General features: G+C 42.2%; 1 protein-coding gene across 1 annotated transcript; it reads left to right on the forward strand.

Moving 5' to 3' along the window:
- The first annotated feature begins 628 nt into the window (after window positions 1-628).
- Window positions 629-20,862, forward strand: cacng7b (calcium channel, voltage-dependent, gamma subunit 7b). The gene is made up of 6 exons (XM_026999157.3): window positions 629-1,169; window positions 11,311-11,506; window positions 11,737-11,823; window positions 11,897-12,037; window positions 18,141-18,286; window positions 19,011-20,862. Exons 2-6 carry the CDS (start codon window positions 11,311-11,313, stop codon window positions 19,470-19,472), a joined length of 1,032 nt encoding a protein of 343 aa, XP_026854958.2. The 5' UTR covers window positions 629-1,169; the 3' UTR covers window positions 19,473-20,862.
- Window positions 20,863-21,346: the final 484 nt, after the last annotated feature.

Raw genomic sequence — 21,346 nt, forward strand, 5'->3', positions numbered from 1 at the left:
CATGTGTGCATGTGTGCATGTGTGTGTGAGTGAGTGAGAGAGAGAGAGAGAGAGAGAGAGAGAGAGAGAGAGAGAGAGAGAGAGAGAGAGAGAGAGAGTGAGTGAGTGTGTAATGGCACGTGTTTAGCATATCTTTGATTAAGAAACGAAAGGTGCCACTTTACACTGGTCAAAAGATTGATAATCATACAATTGATGATCAGCTTGGTCGCCACTTTGGATATGTGAGGTTGCCACTCCGGTAAAACTGACGTGCAAAGTTTTTATTTATTTGTTGGTACTGTGCTGAAAAACATTTGTTTTCACTGACGTGCAATGCAGTGATTTGCTTATGACGGAGTGAATATCTCGGGACTATTTCAGTACTGAGTGCCACCCAAGTGACGAGTACTTTTGCCTGCACTCATTAATATTCGCATTAATGAGCCCTAATGTTCGTGGTCATTAATTGAGTCAATTCTAGGCTTTCTTTATTCTGTCACTCACTCACACACACACACTCACACGCACACACACTCACACGCACACACACGCTCTCTCTCACACACGCACGCGCTCTCTCTCTCTCACTCACTCACACACACATGCACACATGCTCTCTCTCTCTCTCTCACACACACACACACACACACTCACACGCACACACGCTCTCTCTCACACACGCTCTCTCTCTCTCTTTTACTCACATACACGCACACACACTCTCTCACACGCACACACTCACACGCACACACGCTCTCTCACACACACGCTCGCTCTCTCTCACACACACACACATGCTCTCTCTCTCTCTTTCACACACACGTACACACGCACTCACACACTCTCACACACACATACTCTCTCACACGCTCTCTCTCTCTCTCTCTCTCTCTCTCTCTCTCTCTCTCTCTCTCTCCTCCTTTCTATTACCTTGGCTTTTCATTTGTTTGTTCTGTCTTTGTTTTCTAACTGCACTGCTGAAATAGCCTATAAGAAGAGCGAGCGTGCAGAAGGAAGAACGAGATTAGGGCGTCAGTGCAAAAATACGCAAAAGAGAGAGAGAGTCTCTGTGTGTGTGCTCGTGAGACAGCGCGAGAGAGGGAGCGCGCAATATTTTACTGGGCATCTCTGGTGTGTGGAGCTTGGCTTCTCTTTCGCGCGCTGCATCCTCCAGCTCTTTTGGAAGGGTGAGTACGAAACCCTTCATTCTCTCTCCAGCGCCCATACGAGCACTTCGTCGCAGACATGCATATGGTCTTTACGATGATTTTACTAAACCAGACCTGTGAAGAGTTGCACTCTCTCGACAGAGGTTTCACTAATGAAAACATCTGAGGTTTGGGGGCGGGGGTCGGGGGGGTGTTGCCGCTAATTCATATACAAGATCCGCCGTATTTAATTCGGAATCTGGGGGACATTCTACTGAGCGTCGTCTGATGCTGTCCATGCGTCCAGGTAGAGACTTTTTCTGCAATGAAACGCATGTCCCACCGAGGCATCTCAGCAGCGCGGTGGAAGGGGGACTTTTTCCACGGGAAGGCGCGGCATGTAAATGTGTGGCACGACTCCGGTGTCCACATCTAGACACCCCGGTACCTGTTTGAGACGAAGTGCTACGGGTTAGTCCGACGTCACTAGGTGGAGGCGACACAGTCAGAAATAAACGACCGTCCGACTTTCGTCGGTCGGTAAAACGGCAACCTATATATGCGCTATTTGTGCCTATAGTGACGCTTATATACCATCACTAATAGACGGCAAAGTGCAGAAGAAGTTGGAGTGCGCGCGCTTTAATTGGCTCAGTGTGTTCCCGAGCAGGCGCGCACGTGAGTGCAGGTGGGATCTCTTCTCATTTTTAGGCCAAGGACTTTCCATACCTTACCCTCATCCCCGCGCCATGCTCACGCTTCTGCACGGGCTGGCCTTGTTTTACGCGTTTATGCACTTTCAACCTAGTCACCATGGGGTGTTTGGATCATGTAGCTTTCTCTAAGATTTCAAGCATTAAAAAAAAGCTTTTCTCCGATTTCTGTATATACCACCCGTGCTTCAGTCACTCATATCAAAATATAGATGTCTGAACTCATAGATCTGCCTGGAGCGCTTTACTTTGCTGGAGGATATATTTAATGATCACTGAATGTTTAGCAATATAAACACTTCACTAACACTATCAATATCCAGTTTCAAAATGCAATTTAGTAATCTAGATATTTCACACCCAAATTAAGAAGTGATATATATATATATATATATATATATATATATATATATATATATATATATATATATATATATATATATAACCCCTCGTCTCTGTAGTGTTTCATTTACACGTACTCTTATCCAGAACAACCTACAACTTCAGTCAAGTTACATAGGTAGGTGAGAGCAGTGTTAGGGGGGCTTGCCAAAGGACTCTTACTGGTATAGAATGGTGCACTTGCATGGAGTGGAGATTCAAGCCAGACCCCCACGGGAGAAGCAGAATTGTTGCCCGCTACACTTCAACAGGAACAACAGGAATGTCGTGACAATACCAGAAATTTGACTGATACCATTACCATGTGGAGTATCCTACTGCTCCATACCAAAATGATACTAAAAAGAAGAAAAAAAACATTTGGCATCATCTAAAAATCATTGCATATTATTTAAAAGGTATAAAATGGATTGTAAGTCAGCTATAATGATATAAAAATTAAGCAACCCAATTTGGCAGTCACAAGTAAGCAAAAGTCACATGTCTCATAAGTTAAAAAAAATCTTCTTACAATATCCTGATGCTGATTGAATCTGTTGACTGACTTCTGGACACTTTGCGTTACTGCCGGTGCAAATGGAGGGCGACTTCTGTCTCTCAACCTTGTCGAGCAGCAACTCCTCGAACTTCTTCGCCCATCCGAGTCAAACTAGCATGAGAATACATGTCCTGTTTGCCTACGTAAATACAAAATCTACAGTATCAAGGTTAGAGTACTGCATCGTTTACTGCGAAGTCGGATTTAAAAAGCACTGAACTTTGGATGCATTGCACAACACTGAGTAGGCCTTTCGGTGTTGCCCATTACGAGTAATGAGAGTGCGTGTCTGCTGGGTCTGGACCGCATCGAATTACTGCAGCTTCTATTTACTGTCCAGCAGGGCAGCAGGGACAGTGCAAAACACGTCAACCACAGACAACGTGTAGTGTAATTGCATCATATATTGGGAATGTAATGGTGAAGATAGCTGGCGAAGTGAGATTAACTTTAGTTTTACTCAGCGCTGTTGTCCAGTCTACTAATTTAAAGAGTTTTGCTCAAAACTTTGTTTAATTCAGTAAGATTTTCTTGACTTAGTCAAGGTAACAAGTTTGCACAGAGATTTCAAGTGCAGTTTACATTCTTCACAATGGGCACCAGCATTTACTGAGCAGCTGATGGACCAAGATTTGTTTTGCCATTCATGTTTGCTGGAACTCCCTTGGGAAAGTAGCCTACAAACATCTTCTGGAAGGAAGAGCTTGAACTGCACACACATTCTTGGCTTTTCATTTTGATGACAGAGTTCAGTGCCCTGGGAGACCTTTAGGCCACTGTCTCGTTGTCGTGTTACCTTGTAGTGCCAGCATAGCCAGGGACATTAAAATAGCATGTCCGAGTTGCGCTGTGACCTCCCCGTCACGCCAGCACACACAGCCAGAGGGGGGCAGAGTAGCTCCAGAGCAGTTGTGTCCTCACACACTGTCATACAGAGAGCACCCTGCTACTTGTCAGTTGGTCTGACAAGTTTGGTATTTGTTCTTATTATTTCTGCGGTTTGGAATTGACTCTTTTTCTGCAATGTAGATCGCCTGCCTACAGAGAAAGTGTTTGTTTTCCACACTGGGTGGGGTATTTATTTTTAGTTTGTTTTACTTACTAGTAGGCTGACTTTGTATTGACAATGAATTAAGTTGTTCAAAATTGTGTAATGATTATTAGAAACTGGTCAAAGGATTATAAACACACATGTATTAAAATGTGCCCAATAGCTCAAAAGATGGCACACACCCTACCTCTGACCCCAGCTCTGACCCCAGCTCTGACCCCACCTCGGACCCTGAGGATCTTGATGATAGGTGATCCAAAAATTTGACACCTGCATTGGAATTGATTACACAAGGGCTTAGCAGATTTCAGCTTTCAGGTTTTCATATCTGTCATCAAAAATATTAATACTGTATATAGTGTGACATATTTAAATATACTAATGTATCCATTACACACACACACACACACACACACACGCACACACACAGCCTTGGCCCAACAGCTCAACTTTCTTCTGAAACCTTCTGTCCACTGGGACAAGCTGGCACACACCCAGTATGCATCTCTCAGGCACCAGTCAGGACTGCAGTGAAAGCAGCAGTTATGGGTCACTCAGTTTCATTTTTTTGTCTTACTTACTATTTCATCTCTCTCTCTCTCTCTCTCTCTCTCTCTCTCTCTCTCTCTCTCTCTCCCTTCTTGTCGGCCTGTACTCTGTTTCTGCATCTTTTTTTTCTCCTCGGTCAAGATGCTCACTCCATCTCTATCCTCTCTCTCTCTCTCTCTCTCTCTCTCTCTCTCTCTCTCTCTCTCTCTCTCTCTCTCTCTCTCTCTCTCTCTCTCTGTGGCCCGGCCCTGTGGGGTACATTCTTCTCATCGCACAGGCTGCTGCTCTGAGTCACCAGCCTTGGGAGACAGACAGGAAACGACAGGTTGAAAACAGCACGAATGCATGAATGCAGTTTTATATGCACACGTACACCAGTACACATGCACAAAATCATCATGCTTATCTCTCTCTCTCTCTCTCTCTCATACACACACACACACACACACACACACACACGTAAGGCACATGGAATGAGCTTTCCTCAAATAAGCCAATATAATTGCAATTTATATCCTACGACTGTCCTCACAAAGTCTGCATATCTTTATGACAGTTATTTAAACTCCATGTGAAAACCATCACAACAGCTAGAGACAGATGATGACACATCATTCATTCATTAAGCATCGATCGGCTGTTTCCTGGGAGAGAGGCTGAGGGGTGACCATGAGGTCATCAAAAAGAGTAGGGCTCTAAGAGGATATGAACAGAACAATTCTCACTCTGTCTCTCTATAAGCACACTCTCCTAGATCATCAGTCACTTATGTATTACACTAACACACACACTCTCTCTCTCTCTCTCTCTCTCTCTCTCTCTCTCTCATATACACATGATGTTTTCATTACTCATTCCCCATTCAGGGTGCATTGTTCCAGACTCTGTGTATGCCTTACATGCGCTGCAGAGGAGATCTGTGGCACGGTATCAATAGCCGCTCAAGGCTATGCAGTGTATGTGTGTGCAACTGCTGAAAGCCGCCTTGCTTTGAGGCGACATCTGTATGCATGACTATGACTCATAGCTCATTGTGTGTGTGTGTGTGGGGGTGGGGTGGGGGGTGGGGGGGTGTATACATATGCATGTATGCGATTGTGTGTATGCGTGTATGCATGAATGTTGTCTTATTCACTGACAATAATGCCTCATTTTCTGCTTTAGTGGCTATCACTCCTTATGCTAGATGAACTTTGACCTTCTTTGTGATTGGCAGGTTATTGTCAAAGCAGAACAATACTTTTAAATTCATTGTTCTCTTTTGTCATTTTTTAAAATTAAAATCTAATTTTGCATAGACAATTATTTTAAGTACAATAATCTGACCAGAATATGTATGACTGAAAACTACAAAAAAGAAAAAAATAATTTATAGTAGTATTAGGACGCCTCTATTAAATATGTTAAATTCCATAACTCTAAAATTGCGCTTAAAGTATATTACGGCCCATGTGATAGCTAATCCTCTGCATAACCTAGACAACATTAGGCGGCACACATCAAATATAAGATAGCTCAATTAACTTGTTTGAATTACACTGATACATATGTGAATGTGAAAATACTGTATAAGGAAGTGTTTTCTTCTACTTATAAATCATAGTCACTGCTAGAGCTGATGAAAGTGCATTCACCCCTTCCTTTCCATGGTACTTAGGCTACTTGAAATAGAATGACAAGTGTCCTTCATAGTGCAGTTGCTGTTTTTGCAGATTTAGTATTGCATCGCAGTTCTTTCAAGGGTACTAGATTATTGCATTTACGCATTGTGAACATACGAATGGCTTATTTATGCAAAGAATTGTTGTATGAAAGAATGTGATTTCAAACACAGGCTGAGAAACTGCATGCACAGTGCCTTCAGATCAGAAATGATAAGAACATTCCTTATTTTACAAGCCATTCAGAATTGCAATAATTTGCATATCATTTGCTTATCACACTGTGATAGGTCTAAAGTCACAATCAACACACAGCACAAACAAGTGCAACTCAAGTAAAGTTAGACACATCCTGGTAGTGACCAAATGCTACCTAAAAGACATGCTCTGTTCATCTGTGCAAAAATACATACTTTATTTGCTATTACTCTGATTCGGAATATGAATATTGAGTCTTCCCAAGTTCACACACGCAGAACTCCACTGCTGCGTTCCCTCCATTGGTTTTCTGTAGTCACCCATATCAGACCACGCTTGCCCACAAAGCCAAAAATGGACTGGCGCCCTCCTACCTGAAAGCACTCAACTTATCCTGCACTGCGTCTTACACCCTTTGTGCCTCAAGTACAGCACGTCTTGAAGCGCCATACAGAGAAGACTTGCCTTAAGGCTCTTTTCTGGGCTAATATCAAAATATTCTGCCACTACACATCCATAGAGAATCCTTTGCTGTCTTCAGTTGTAGATCCATGTTGTCAAGAAGAACTTGCATGATCCCCGGCCATCCAAGACACTTGATTAATCAGCAGTGCTTCTCTTTTTTAAGTATTTTTTCCATGGATACAATAAAGCTCTATTCTAAGAAGCTCTGGTCATGAGTGTCTGTTAAATCTGTAAATAACAATATAATTGTAAATGTATTTGCACACAACTAATTTTGCCAGGGGTGTGATTACATGAGAGTGTATTTAGTGTATTTCTTGCACAAGTTTGTAAGAACAACACTGGTTTCAAACATGTTTGTTTGCAGTGACATGCAATATTCTTCTCCCATTGTTCAGCACGCTGTTGTCTAGCTACATAGCTAGCTAGCTGGCTAATGCTAACTCACCGACTCCTTCAACTCAGGAAGCTAAGTCCTTCAACTAAGTAAGCTACTCTTAAGTCAAGTCAAGTCAAATGTATCTATATAGCGCTTTTTACAGCAGTTGTCACAAAGCAGCTTTAAAGATGTGAGAGTCCAAGCCCCAAGTGAGAAAGCCAAGGGTGACAGTGGCAAGGAAAAACTCCCAAGATCATGAGGAAGAAACCTTGAGAGGAACCAAGACTCACAGCAAGTGCCCATTCTTCTCTGGCCAACAAAAGGCACTATAGTAGTAACAATCTAAACAATAAGGAGCAGAATAAGTAGTGAAAGAGAGAGGAAAACAAATTAATAATAACAGAAAAGAAAAAATAAGCATTCAATGTCTAGTCTGGTTTCCTAGAAGTCCTAGTCCAGTCCCGACAGTACAAATATGTCCATCAAGGGCAACGGAGAAGTAGTTGGCTGGGGTGGAGGTGTGGTGGGCTACAGCAGGGGACATCAGGGGGTGGTGGGAGTAGTCATGGTAGCTGAGACAGGTTGAAGCTCAGTAACATCATGACATCAGGGGTAGGTGCACCTCAGCAGAAAGAAAGAATAGATTATTAGACATGTCCATGTAGGAGGGTGTGTAAATTGGGGAACTGTAATGTGCAACAATAGACTCCGGCAGCTCTAGCTATGGCAGCACGGCTATAAGGAAAGAGCCAGAAGGAAACACAGGCATGAGGGCACCCAGGAACTCCAGCGTTCTGCCGCTCTCAGTCAACAAACTAGAGTGACAAAAGAGAGGTGAAGCATCATAACATCCCAGTTTACCCAGTTTACCCAATTTACATTTACAGGAAGATTATTCCATAATATGGGAGCTTTATAGGAAAAGGCTCTGCCTTCTGCAGTAGATTTTCTTATTCTTGGTACTAGTAAAGAGCCTGCAACTATTGATCTAAGCAGTAGGAGTTCTCTAAGGTACTGTGGGGCAAGACCATGCTTTGTAGGTCATTAGAAGTATTTTATAATCAAAACTTTTTGATTGAAATTTTACCGGGAACCAATGTAACGTAGCTAAGACAGGAGTGATGTGATCAAATATTCTAGTTCTAGTAAGAACACTGGCTTTTCTGTTTTAAGCTTGTTTAGGCACTTAATGGTACAACCAGACTGTAAGGCATTACAGAAGTCTAATCTGAAAGTGGTAAATGCATGGACTAGCTTTCCCGTATTAACTGAGGAGAGCATGTTCCTAATCTTTGCAATTTTCCTGAGGTGGAGAAAGGTGGTCCCAGAAATATTTCCATGAGCTTCGAACGAGAGACTGGGATCCATAATGACTCCAAGATCTTTAACAGTTAGAGAAGATGTAATTGGGAGACTATTGAGGTTCATTAAGTAATTAGAAAGTGAGGACCAGCTGTCTGTGAGCCTAATAGAAGCACTTTTGTTTTGTCAGGATTAAGTGCGATAAAGTTCCTCAATATCCAGTGTGTGACATTCTTTACAAATTCCTCAATAATAGTAAGATGATAAATGTCCTCTGGTTTGGCTGAGACATATAGCTGAGTATCATCAGCATAGCAGTGGAAACTAGCACAGTGTTTACGTATAATGTCACTTAGAGGTAGCACATATAAAGAAAAAAGCAGAGGCCCTAGAACAGATCCTTGTGGTACACCACAGCTATCCTTGTTGTATGCTGAAAAGTCTGTATTTATGTTAACAAACTGGTAGTGACAGGATAGATAAGATTTAAACCAGTAAAGGGCTGTTCCCCTAATCCCAACAACATTTTCGAGTCTATCTAGTAAAATGTTTTGATCTATAGTGTTAAATGCTGCACTCAGATCCAGGAATATAAGCAAAGAAACATAACCCTTGTTAGAAGCCAACAACAGGTCATTAAATATTTGAATCAGTGCTGTCTCTGTACTATGATTTTGCCTAAACCCTGACTGAATGTGTCTGGTTCTGATTCAGCTATGAGTTTAGCTGCTGAGCTACAGATGTTTCTAGGATCTTGGAAATAAATGGAAGGTTTGAGATTGGCCCGTTGTTTGACAGCTGTTGTGGGTTGATTTTACGTGAGTAGATTTTTTTAAATAAGTGGTTTGATTACTGCTAATTTGAATGATTTAGGTATATAGCCAATGTTCAGTGAGGAGTTTATTCAGTTTAGTAAAGGATCAATTACTTCAGATAGGATTTCCTAAAGAAAGTGTATGGGCAGTGATTCTAGTAAGCAAATGGAAGATTTTGAGCATGCAGTAATAAGTACTTTTTTGTACTCGAAAAGGCTCTCCTTCCATGCAAGCTGGAATTCTACAAGTTTATTGTGGCACCATTAATGTCCTATATTTCAAGTTTTCTGTTTTAAATTGTGAATTTGATCATTATACCAAGGTACAAATTTATTAATGGGCTTCTTATCGCTGGCTACATCGTTTATTCTAGTAAAAACTATCATATAGATGGTAACACTTAAAAACTAAATTAATTAATTGAAAAAGTTTTAAATCAAGTATATATGCAAGTGTACATCAAAGGTAATATAGTAACGGAGAAGAAAATGGTATTATACTTCATGAGTGATAAATTACCATATATTCCCTTAGTAACTAGGTAACATTAACACAGAATGTTCATGGAATATTATCTGTATAGTAAATATGCACAGAGAAATCATGAGATTTGATAGGGTAGCTAGTATAGAGGCATTCTACAGTATATTATTCACTGCAGTTGTACACACCACATCTTTGAAACACTAAAAAGAGACAAAATAATTTCCTTTTAGAAATTGCATTATGTACAGTCAAAAAACTGTTGCTTCCAGAAAAAAACCCAACTCTCTAAAAGTAATTAAGTAGTTTTAAATAATAAAGTTACATCCAATCAGAAACAATAATCAGATAATAAAGTTACATCCAATCAGAAACAATAATCATATAATAAAGTTACATCCAATCAAGAAACAATAATCAGATAATAAAGTTACATCCAATCAGAAACAATAAAGCAGTGACATCACACTTGATGGTCAAGTCTCAAAAACCCAAATGTTCCATCACTCAAATGTGACCAACCTCTGCATTCAATTCAACATAAATGAAATCTAAATGCATAACAGATCAGATATGAAATTATTGTCATCAATTTCCAATTGTTTTTAACTAACAATAACTAACAATAAACAATCTCCTAGCCCTTAATTGACTCTTACAGCTAGTTCAAGGTCAACTGAATCATATTATTTTGTCAGGTCTGATTACAGTTCATATTCAACTGAAGTTGTTACTAGTCAATTAGGGACTTGTTAAAGTGTTCTGTGTCAAACTCAAGCTCAGACAAGTGCATTTGAGCAGAATCAACCATATTACTTTATTCACTTTACCATATGAACTTAAGCAAGTACACCAATGAATATTAATGAACACTGGGGGTCTGCTTATGAATATTAAAGACTAGTGGGTGGTCTGAGGAAAACCAGCTGTGAGTAAGAGTGGTAAGGAGTGGCAGCCTATAACAGCTTATAAAAATACATAATTTTCAACGTTTTTAAAAAAATTTGCGTTTCATGGGCACTCAGGAACAACACAAAAGGTAAATGTAATAAATGTGGTATCTTTGAAGTTCCATTCACCTCTGGCTTGTCTGAAAGGGCTTTTGATTTGTAGAATGACAGAATGCTGTTATATTATCCGATTTGTCAGAAGGAAAATGCTGTAAAGATTTTTATTATACTTATAACCCCACATCAAGCATAACAATTATATATGGCAACCACAAATTGCAATGCCTTGCATTAACACACAGAACACCTAATCACAGTGGCATTTACCCTTTTAAGTCCCCTGCTGACTGGACAGTCTAACTGGCTCAGAAATAAAGGTATGCTTGAACATAATAAGCCTCAAATAGAGTCTTCGAAATTGCCTTCTTGGTAGCAAATTATATTCATCATATAAAACAAGTATAAAGAGCCAAGTGAATACTTCTAAGATGAATAGAGCTGGTTATATTTTACACACAAACATATATATATATTTTACACACAAACATATATATATATATATATATATATATATATATATATATATATATATATATATATATATATATACTAAAGATTTTATTATATGTGTTATTTGTGTGTGTGTGTGTGTGTGTGTGTGCATGTGTGCATAGATGAGCTCGTGCAGCAGCAGGGCTCTGACTCTGCTCTCCACGGTGTTCGGGGCGTGCGGGCTGCTGTTGGTAGGAGTTGCCGTGGCAACGGATTATTGGCTGCTGATGGAGGAGGGCATAGTACTGCAGCAGAACCAAACCATCGACGTCAAGATGGCACTGCACTCTGGCCTCTGGAGAGTGTGTTTCATAGCAGGTACACACACACACACACACACGCACACACACACACACACATACAAATTCGTGCAGTAAAGGTGCTCTATATGGACACATGCATACAAGATGCAAATACTGTTGTAATAGAATGCTGCTACCATGTCTTTGATTCCACTCCAGATTTCGTGCCTCCTGTGTTTTGTTTCTTTATGATTGCCCCTATCCCTCCTGTGTCTCTATGTCACTTTATCCGCATGTCCCTCTCAGGTTCGGAGAAAGGAAGATGCGTGGCCTCTGAATACTTCACAGAGCCTGAGAACGAGATCACCACAGAAAACACTGCGAATATTCTCAGTGAGTAAACCTCCGTCACAGCCGCTGAAACTCCTGCACACTCCTGATGTGCGTTCTGTTCGTTCCTTCTCAGAGATGGTGCAGACAGCCACACCTTTCCCCATGGTGTCTTTGCTCTTCGTCTTCACGGCCTTCGTCATCAGCAACGTGGGCCACATCCGCCCACAGCGCACCATCCTGGCCTTCATCTCGGGCATCCTCTTCATCCTTTCAGGTACTCACTCCTGCTCCGCCCTTCTGCTACACTGCCTGAACTACGAGGTGTAGACAGCAGACAAAGTGGCACTTGGGCCCTAGTCAGTGAGGTCACACTCTTGGACACATCTGCGCTTGCCTTAAAACTTGATCATAAACAATGCATGTGGCCGCTGATTCGTTTGACACAGCCTGTGTACGCTGCATATAAATAAGACAAAAAGAACGCAAGAGAGTTCTTTAGCCCCGGGGTGCTCCGTTCTGTACCTGGAGGTGTATGACCCTTTGGAGTTTTTAACTTTTTTTGATTCAATTACCAGATGTTGCTGAAGACCGATTCATTGGATCAAATGGGATTAAATGGGATTACTTGTGATTGATTGTGCTTAACTGGATCTGATGAGGTAGAATAGTATTGGTACAAAACTCTACATGGTAGAGACTCCACAGGAGCAGAGCTGGATCCTTCCCAACACTCTACCTTGTGTGGGCCAAAAATGTGTTTCAGTCTGCCTCAAGCATTAGCACAATAATTCAACTATTCATCTTTAAAAAAAAAAAAAAAAAAACCTAAACAAATGTTGCATAGCCATCTGATGGCACCAGTTATTTAAAAAAAGACCTAAGAAACGTGGCAACTTTTTTTCTGGTCTCATTCTGTGCCTGGTGCCCAGAAACCTTTAGATTCTATTTCAGTTAGCTTAGAAATTGCATCACGTCCAGATAATATTGCAAAAGCAGTGGTGGACGTTTGAGCTGTGAGCAGGTCTTGGCTGACTTAAGCTAAGGGGTAAGATAAAAGGTTTCTCTCCTTACTCTCCTTTGCCATCTTGTGGATGTGCCAGCTATAATAGGAACGAGCCATAGCCTGAGGAGTGATGCCTGAGATTGTAAGCCCCTCATCTTCCTCGTACCTCATGCTCGGTTAGGATTTACTGCCCGACAACGCATATGCGTTCGGCAGAGGCCGGGTCAGGCAGCCTTGCGTATGCCTCAGATGCATGAAGGTACAGGCACAAAGAGCAAAGGTCCTGCCATCCACTTGAATTCACTAATTAATTGTATCTGCAGGCGCAATCTAATTAGCAAAGTCGGGTAGCCGGAACCGAACCCCGGGGAGTCGTTGACTCACTGAAGCGGAACCGTGCAGCTTACTTTGCTTTTCAAGTATGGCTACACATACCACTAAGATTTCACTGTGCAACCTTTCACACCGAAATACATGCTCACATGCTATTCATATGTGAGCTATATGGCCTCTGCCCGTGTTTACGAGCACACGGTGGAACTCTCTATAAATGCAGTTCTCTTAAATAAGTCACTCCCTGTATGATGCTATATTTTCAGTCTAGGGAGTGCAGCCATACCATCTGCGTTCTGATTGTCGTCATCTTATTCAGTTTCAGACCCTCTCTGATCATGTGGTTCCTCCATCTGCTTTAGTTTATTACTGTCTGGCACTGGTGTTTTTGGGCTGTATTGAATTGCTCTATTTTACTAATGACTCTTGCTATTATAACTGTGTTTCTACAAAATCTCATGCTGCATGTGTAATATAATGGCATAAAAGATTTTTAGATTGAGTGTGTCGTGTTGCAGAGCATCAGAGTGAGGCAGACGAGAAGGCAGACCTCATGGCTTAGAAAAACACTTTTGTGTTCCCCACACCTGCATATTTTCACTATGAATGTTCCTCTAAGATATATATCTTAAGATATGACCAAACCAGGCAACGGTTTCAGAGGCTTTACACCGTCTATGGGATTATTAAATGCTGACATTTACAGTTTACCTTTAGAGTTTTTCTCGATTGCTTGCACACTATAACTGAGCCTATTTTCATTTTTGTTCAGCTGCTAACACTAAAATTGCTACTCCAAACACAATTCTTCGAGTGTTTTTTGGCAGATAGCCCCTGTTTCTCTGTCACAACACAAACAGCACACAGCTGCCACTGCGTAAACAGGACTGAGCTGAAGTCCCCACACAGTGTCCTGATTGCCCAATCAGCCAACGAGGCAAATGTTATGCAAAGCGAATGCACGCAGCGAAAGGAGCCAAGACAATGAATGAAGGCAGAGGAGGAGAATGACACCAAATTACAGATGACAACAGAGAAGCAGTTATTGACCATACACACTGGTCCATGCCCATGAGCGAAGTTGACCAGCGGCCGCAGACAAAGTTAAGATCTTCTCAGTGGCGTCTGTAATCGGGACATGCAGAGAATAAGGGCATAGCCAGAGCACTCTGCATCACGCCAGTTTCCATCAGTATAGAAGTCCATGAATGGTTTCACAGTAATGTTAGACTCACACATTTGTTCCTTTCACATTATTGTGTGTTCCTAAACCATAATCAGGAATCTTTGTCAGCATGGCAGTTGTGGTGATGGAAGGTGTGTGAGAGATGTCTGTAGGAAAGAGAAAATCTACTTCATGCAGTAGTGATGGCCTGCAACGATGCAGCTTTAGAGCCCCTCCGGAGGGGTTCACCACACACGCTTATGTTTGCAGTGTTTTGTCTACACTCACAGTTTACTTTATACAGGTGTATTGTCCTGTTTATCAATTCATTCAGTTAAGATTTGCAATCTAGAACACAAGAACATCTTTGACTACAATGTTTTCTATTGATTGCCCTAGTGTCAAGAAGGAAGTAGTGTGCTTTTGATTCAGTTGTTGGGTTTTGAAAGTCAGAGATCCATTGTGGACAACAGAGTTGGAGTTTTTAGGTTCTGTTCAGGGTTTTGAAAAAGCTGACGTGACTGTAATGATTTGAAATTGGAAACAATTAAACTAAACATCCCAAATCATGATGCCAACTACAAAAGACAGACCCCTTTTTCGAAATGATTCAGATTTGTTGGAACATTTGTGAAAATGTCTATACACAAATCACTGTCTGCCCCATGTACTCAAGTGGAGAGACTTTACAGGAGACTCTAGAATCTGGAGAGGAGAACAGCTAGGTCATTTACATACCACGCTCTACTGGAACTCTGCACTGCTGTAGTCTCTGCAGTTATAGCACATTCTTGTACTTTTGCTGTTTACTCTGTAGTACTGTAGGGAGTCTGTTTCAAACAGTTCATTTGGAGTTACTGTATGTTCCTGTTTTGACAAATGGATGGTTTTCATTGATCCCAGCAAGACTTAAATGACCACATAATGGAGGAAGAAGGCAGCTATTTTCTGAAGAGCAAGAGTTGGAAGTCATCAATATGGCCATAGCCAACATCTTTCACTTGCATTAAGTAAAGAGTTGTTGAGGATCACGGAATATATTCCAATGCATTGGTGCAGTCAACATCTCAGCAGACTGCCTTCTTTGACGAAACAGATTGAGGGTGATACAGGACTACTGTGTTCCTTTAGAAAGGAACTCCAATAGGCCAAAACTGGCGAGTGAATCGTGCAAGTATGGTTTTTATACTGTATCAATTATCTGAGTACAGTTATGTATTAGAGCAGGATATACTGTAGTATAGGAGATATGAGGGCACTTGGGACAAGTTCAGTGTTGGCAAGGCTGCTCTAGTTTGTGGTTCATAAACATCCCAGGATGCAGCAATGTTTTTTACCTGCATATTCTCCCTTCCGAAACCCCAGAAGACTGTACTCATATACAGAGATTGTTCTACAGGAAACCATAAACATCATTACTCACTGCAGTAACAGTTTTACGATAGTTTCTTGAATTCCACTGATTTTTTTATTTGACCAGTGTGTAATGACGGTTTTGTACTGTATGTGGATTTGATGGATTTTGTGTGCTGTCTGAAGGCAAAATTTGGTTTAGATGGAAGATTACAAGGATTAGAGTGGAGAGTTTGGTTTAGATGTTAGATTACATGGTTTTGAATGGTGAGTTTGGTTTTGACGTGGAAGGTTGAAGTTTGTGTTTATGTGTGCAGTTATGCATTTGTGTTTAGAGTTTTGAGAAATGGAGCATAATTTCAAGTTTCAAGTGTGTCTTGGCAAAAAATTGTACTACCTAAAAAATATTAAGCCCAAGTCAAATTTATTTATATAGCACTTTTTACAACATGCTGTCACAAAACACCTTTACAAATATTTGGGTCCAGATCTCTATTGAGCAAGCCAGTAGTAGGAAGAAAACTCCCTGGGCAGATTAAGGAAGAAACCTTGGGAGGACCAAGAGTCAAGAGGAAACCCATCCTCCCTGGGTGGCCCAGCTCATAAACAGTACATAGATATGGCAGCATCAGTTCGTCTACTGGCAGACGTTTTCTGGTGTAATCTTAGATGCTTTGTCACCGATGAGCAGGTCTAGTCCTAACAATCACAAAGTCCTTCCTGTTCTCCTTCTAGCAGCAGAGGTCTAAAGAGGGTAGGAGCTCAAGTGTTCTTATTAGCATAGATAACACTAGAGAAAATCCCATCATCCCTTTCATTTATCCAGATAGAACTGATCTGGGTCCCTTTTCTTATTTTAACACTCCCAACCCACTGGGCCAAACACCTCATATAAGGTTCCAGTGACCCTATAGATTAATACACACATTCTCTATTATTGTCGTCCTGACATCTTGAACTAGTTAAACAGCAAAAAATACAGCACACAGCAAAGCCTGTTGACTTTGAACCTGCATTGTTCAGATGGATGCAAAACACTGCTGCTAATCCAACACTGGGAATCAAAACACTGCTGTTATTTCAACGCTGGCACTCAAACCACTGCTGTTAATCCAACACTGGCACCCAAACCACTGCTGTTAATCCAACACTGGGAATCAAAATACTGCTGTTAATCCAACACTGGGACTCAAACCACTGCTGTTAATCCAACACTGGGAATCAAAATACTGCTGTTAATCCAACACTGGGACTCAAACCACTGCTGTTAATCCAACACTGGCACTCAAACCACTGCTGTTAATCCAACACTGGGACTCAAACCACTGCTGTAAATCCAACACTGGGGATTTTGCTGTGTGGGCATAACCTATTTCGCTTTGTGTGTGTTGGTACTGAAGGGTTCTTGGTCACGTAACAAAGCAGGTAGAGTAGCTGCACAGTAGCTCTACTCCTGTCAGGAGTGTTTGCATGCAGAGTGAACTTCTGTTTACCTCCCTCTGATTTCACCTTGAAACAGGTCTTGAAAGGCCTTCCTTAGTTGGGCCACAAACTCCTACTGACACGATGTCCTTGGAACAAAAACACTTTTACCTTTGTCCTCCTCTGTCCTCCTCTGTCATTCTGTCTGATAATATGAAATGTGTCAATTTGTACTAGAGGTGTGGAATATGTTAATGGACTGGCCTGTACTGCTGATTGACAGCTCAGGGCATTCAAAGGGAGAACATAAAGAAGTGAAATGTGTACCCACTGATGGTGAGTTAAAGTGCTAAAGAGTTAGAAGAGTTAGAAGCGCGCGTGTGTGTGTGTGTCCTGTTCTCATAGTGGTAGTGGGCACAGTGCTGCAGTAGGCTGGCTGTGTGAAGTGATGCATTCAGATGGAGTTGATGTCCTCTCAGCTGTGTGTGTGTACGTGCACGCGCGCCTGTGTGTGGGAATGTGTGGATTCTGGATGGATGCATATATGTTGTGATGGCTCAATGGGGGTGGATCAAGCAAAAAGCCTGTCCCACAAAGCCTCCCAACCCCCACACAGCTTGCCCAATCAGGACCGAGTAACAGCGCCTTCCAGAATGAAGCTTTTTACAAGCTCGATCTTAAACTGCAGTGATGAGAGAAACCCTCACCTTCCAGGGAGGTTAAATGATCAAAAGACCAAACACAATCCTGAAAAATGAACGTTCTTTCTCAAAATGCACACAGTCCTTTTGTGTCACAACTATCAGCATCCCTGCGCCTGCCAGGAGAGCAGCGTTGCGTCTTCCCTCATGATGCTGGAGGAGGTAGAACGCTCCTCTATACACAAGCCCTCTGGATCCCTCAGTCCTTGGATACAAGGGCATTACTTCACAGCCATTCTGGAAGGCTCTCTGTATGTTTTTTATGGTTAAGGGATTTGCCCCTCCCAGTGGCCGTAAGAATGCTGTTGTTTAATGCAGTTTCGAAACACGCCTTTCGCTCCCGTTTCTCTCTTTGTGTTGTATTGTCTCTGTTGTTCTCTCTCTCCTGTCTCGGTCTCAGGTCTAAGCCTGGTGGTGGGCCTGGTACTCTATATCTCCAGTATAAACGATGAGGTCATGAACAGGCCGAGGGAGCCTGAGCACTTCTTCAACTACCACTACGGCTGGTCCTTCGCCTTCGCCGCCAGCTCCTTCCTTCTCAAAGAGGTCAGCTGACCTCCGGCGTCACACGCCATTCATTTAGCTCCAGCGCGCATCCTGCCTCGGTTTTGACGGACGCGCTTTGTGCAGGCACCTGTGACCCACCCGAGCTTTATTCGAGTTTTCATTTAGCTAGTTCAGGACATTCAGTGTAGAAGGGGGGAACAGGTCAGAGGAGGAGCACTCTGGCTATCAGGCAGTCATTCTGTATGCTGATAAAGTGAGGATTCAGCAAAGTTGGACTTGTTACTACAATTCCTTTTTTCCTGCTTTACTCAGCAGGGTCTCCTTGCTTAAGGAGCCGTGTGTGTGTGAGTGTGTGTGTGTGTGTGTGTGAGTGTGTGTGCTATGTTTTGTGTGTGTGCGTGTGTGTGTGTGTGTGTGTGTGTGTGTCAGAGAGAGAGGGAGAGAGAAATAGAAAGTGAACTCATGAGAGCAAGCAGGAGAAAAGGAAATTTAAATAGTCATTTCAAAAGAGGCTCTAGGGAAACCTTTTAAATCATTTAAATATTTTTTATATTTTAATCATTTAATCTCAGCCCTGCCACTCACTAAGGAAGAGAATGACTAATGTGAATAGTGTGCTACATTTTAAAAACCTTTGGCAAATATCTAAATTACACACATATTCTTGTGTCTTCTGCGGCATGTCACAATGTCCTTTGCCATCTCATGTATATGCCAGGCCATATTTTAGATTTCCCGCGACTCTCTCAACTTCCTTTCCCAGGGCGCCGGCGTGATGTCCGTGTATCTCTTCATGAAGCGCTACACAGAAGAGGAGATTTACAGGCCTCACCCGACCCTCTACCGCCCCCGCCTGTCCGAAAGCAGCGACTACAGCGGGCAGTTCCTCCACCCGGAGACCTGGCCTCTGCCCCAGCGGGCGCGCAGCGCCTCCGAGTTCTCCAGCGACATCTCCATCCAGCTGACGCAGAACCCGCAGCCCCCGCCCAAGGTCAACCCCCAGCAGAGCGCATCCTCCACCGGCATGACCGCTGCCTCCAGCCCCGCCTCCGACGCCGGATACGAGCTTGCGTCGCCCGGCTCGGCCGCGGCCTTCCCCCTCAGCCGCCCGCTCCTCCCTGGGGCGGCCGGCGATGCCCACGGCTTGGCTCTGTCTGCGCCCCCGCCTGCCGTGCCGCCTCCCCAGTATCACGCGCACATGCGCATGAGTGCCTCCCCGTTTTAGAGAAAGGACATGTGGGCGGGACGCCGAGCCTGTCTGCCTTTGGCTGGAGAGTGGATGAGAGGAGCAAATAAAAGGTCCTTACAGAAACAGAGTGGGAGAGTTTAGGGTGTTAAAGCAAGCAAGACTTGGCATTCAGGTGCGAATGTTGGAGCAGAGAAGGTTTCTTTACAAGGCATTTAGTGGAGGTATAGATCTTATTGCACAAGCGGTGTACAATGCAAAACACTTTTCCAAAATAACATATTCATGTATAGTCACATATTTCTGCACAAAGACTGTAACTACTGCCTTCAGTTTTACTGGTGATATTGAAAACTCATTCTGATTTTCATCGCTCAATCAATGTATCAGTAGTGGTGTTATTATTATAAAGTTTAAAATAAGATTACATGTTACCAGGGAAAGGGTTAAATATGTAAAGGGGTATTTTAACTCCCCTTTCGTTATCAAGGGGATTATGGAGACTGGTGATTTTAAATATGTAGACATTATGTGCTGATTCATTTTTAACTACTATGGAAATATGAACTAAACGCTGAAGATTCCACAGTGAAGAAAGGAGTGATAAAGGCATTAAACTCCAGACGACTGAGAATCGACCTCTTAAAGCCTCCGGGACTTGCTGGGCACATTTAAGTTTCCAAGTTCCCGTAAGAACTTTCTAACAGCGAGTTAGTAGCGAAGGTTCCGTCTTTGATCTGTTCGTTCAGGGTGGAGTTCATCACTTTCTTTCCCTGTTATAAACGGTAGGTCTGATTTAGGCTACTGATACACGCAAACTGAGTAAGCTGCTCGATTTACACAGAGTTTAACCGGGAACAAGGCGTTCAAGGCTTTAAAAGTACCTTAGAGTTACTAGACGTAAAGTGTGTGATGCGAATGATGTGACAGAAATCCAAGATTAAGCATAAAATGCGGGAATAATGACGGTTGTCACTAGACTTAAGACACTATGCTGATTCTACATGTTTTTAATGATCATATATATAGATCGTACTTAACAAATATACCGCCAAACAAAGAGAGACGAAACTGGACTATTCTGATGGGTAAAACTGTTTAGAATTGTAAAATTAAATTTTTCGGTTAAATGTTAGTAATCGCAAGCTTATTTTCTTTTTCCAAAATCGCAACATCACGTAAATTAACATGAACATGAGACTACATATCAGTAGGCAATCATATGCGGCGCGCCCTCTGTCAGCTCAAATGTAATGGTGCAATTAACGTTTTGGATGGCACTGTCCACGGTTCTGAAACAAGTGTAGTTTTTACATAACCCACAGTATCACAAACCATGCCTAGTAGATCGCATTTTCTGAGTACTGAGCTATTTCTGTACGTTAGATCCAAGTTGTCGAATTGTTACAATAAAATATTTTTCAGTGTGCTTGCAATTTAGTCATATAATAGAGCATAAAACATCACTGTCATTAACTGCATGAGACAAAACTTCATTTGCAGAACAGATAAGGTCATTTACCTGAAATCATGCAGGTAAAGTCAGTATATTTTTGTCTGCATGCAAGAATCAGTATGGCTTTCCAGCTTGAGAACATACATATATATATATATAAGTCTCTGTGCACGATGACATCATAGCATGCTCTGTTTGATAGCTCTCATAAAGGGAGGGACGGAGACAGAAGAGAGAGAGAGAGATCACTTTGTCTCTGCACCACATTATGTAATGTTTTTGTGTAGTCCTTTGTAGTTTCTGAGTTCCTGAAGCAAATGAATGTGACTGTGTGTGTGTGTGGGGGGGGGGGGGATAAGGTGGTATGTTTACATGCCTGATGCAGTACTTAATGTGCAGTGCACGGTGTTGTGTTGAGGCTGAAACACTGCAGTCCTTTATTACAATGCATGGCATG

This window comes from Electrophorus electricus, chromosome 14 (assembly GCF_041902795.1).
Source record: "Electrophorus electricus isolate QZ-2024a chromosome 14, ASM4190279v1, whole genome shotgun sequence".
Lineage (NCBI taxonomy): Eukaryota > Metazoa > Chordata > Actinopteri > Gymnotiformes > Gymnotidae > Electrophorus > Electrophorus electricus.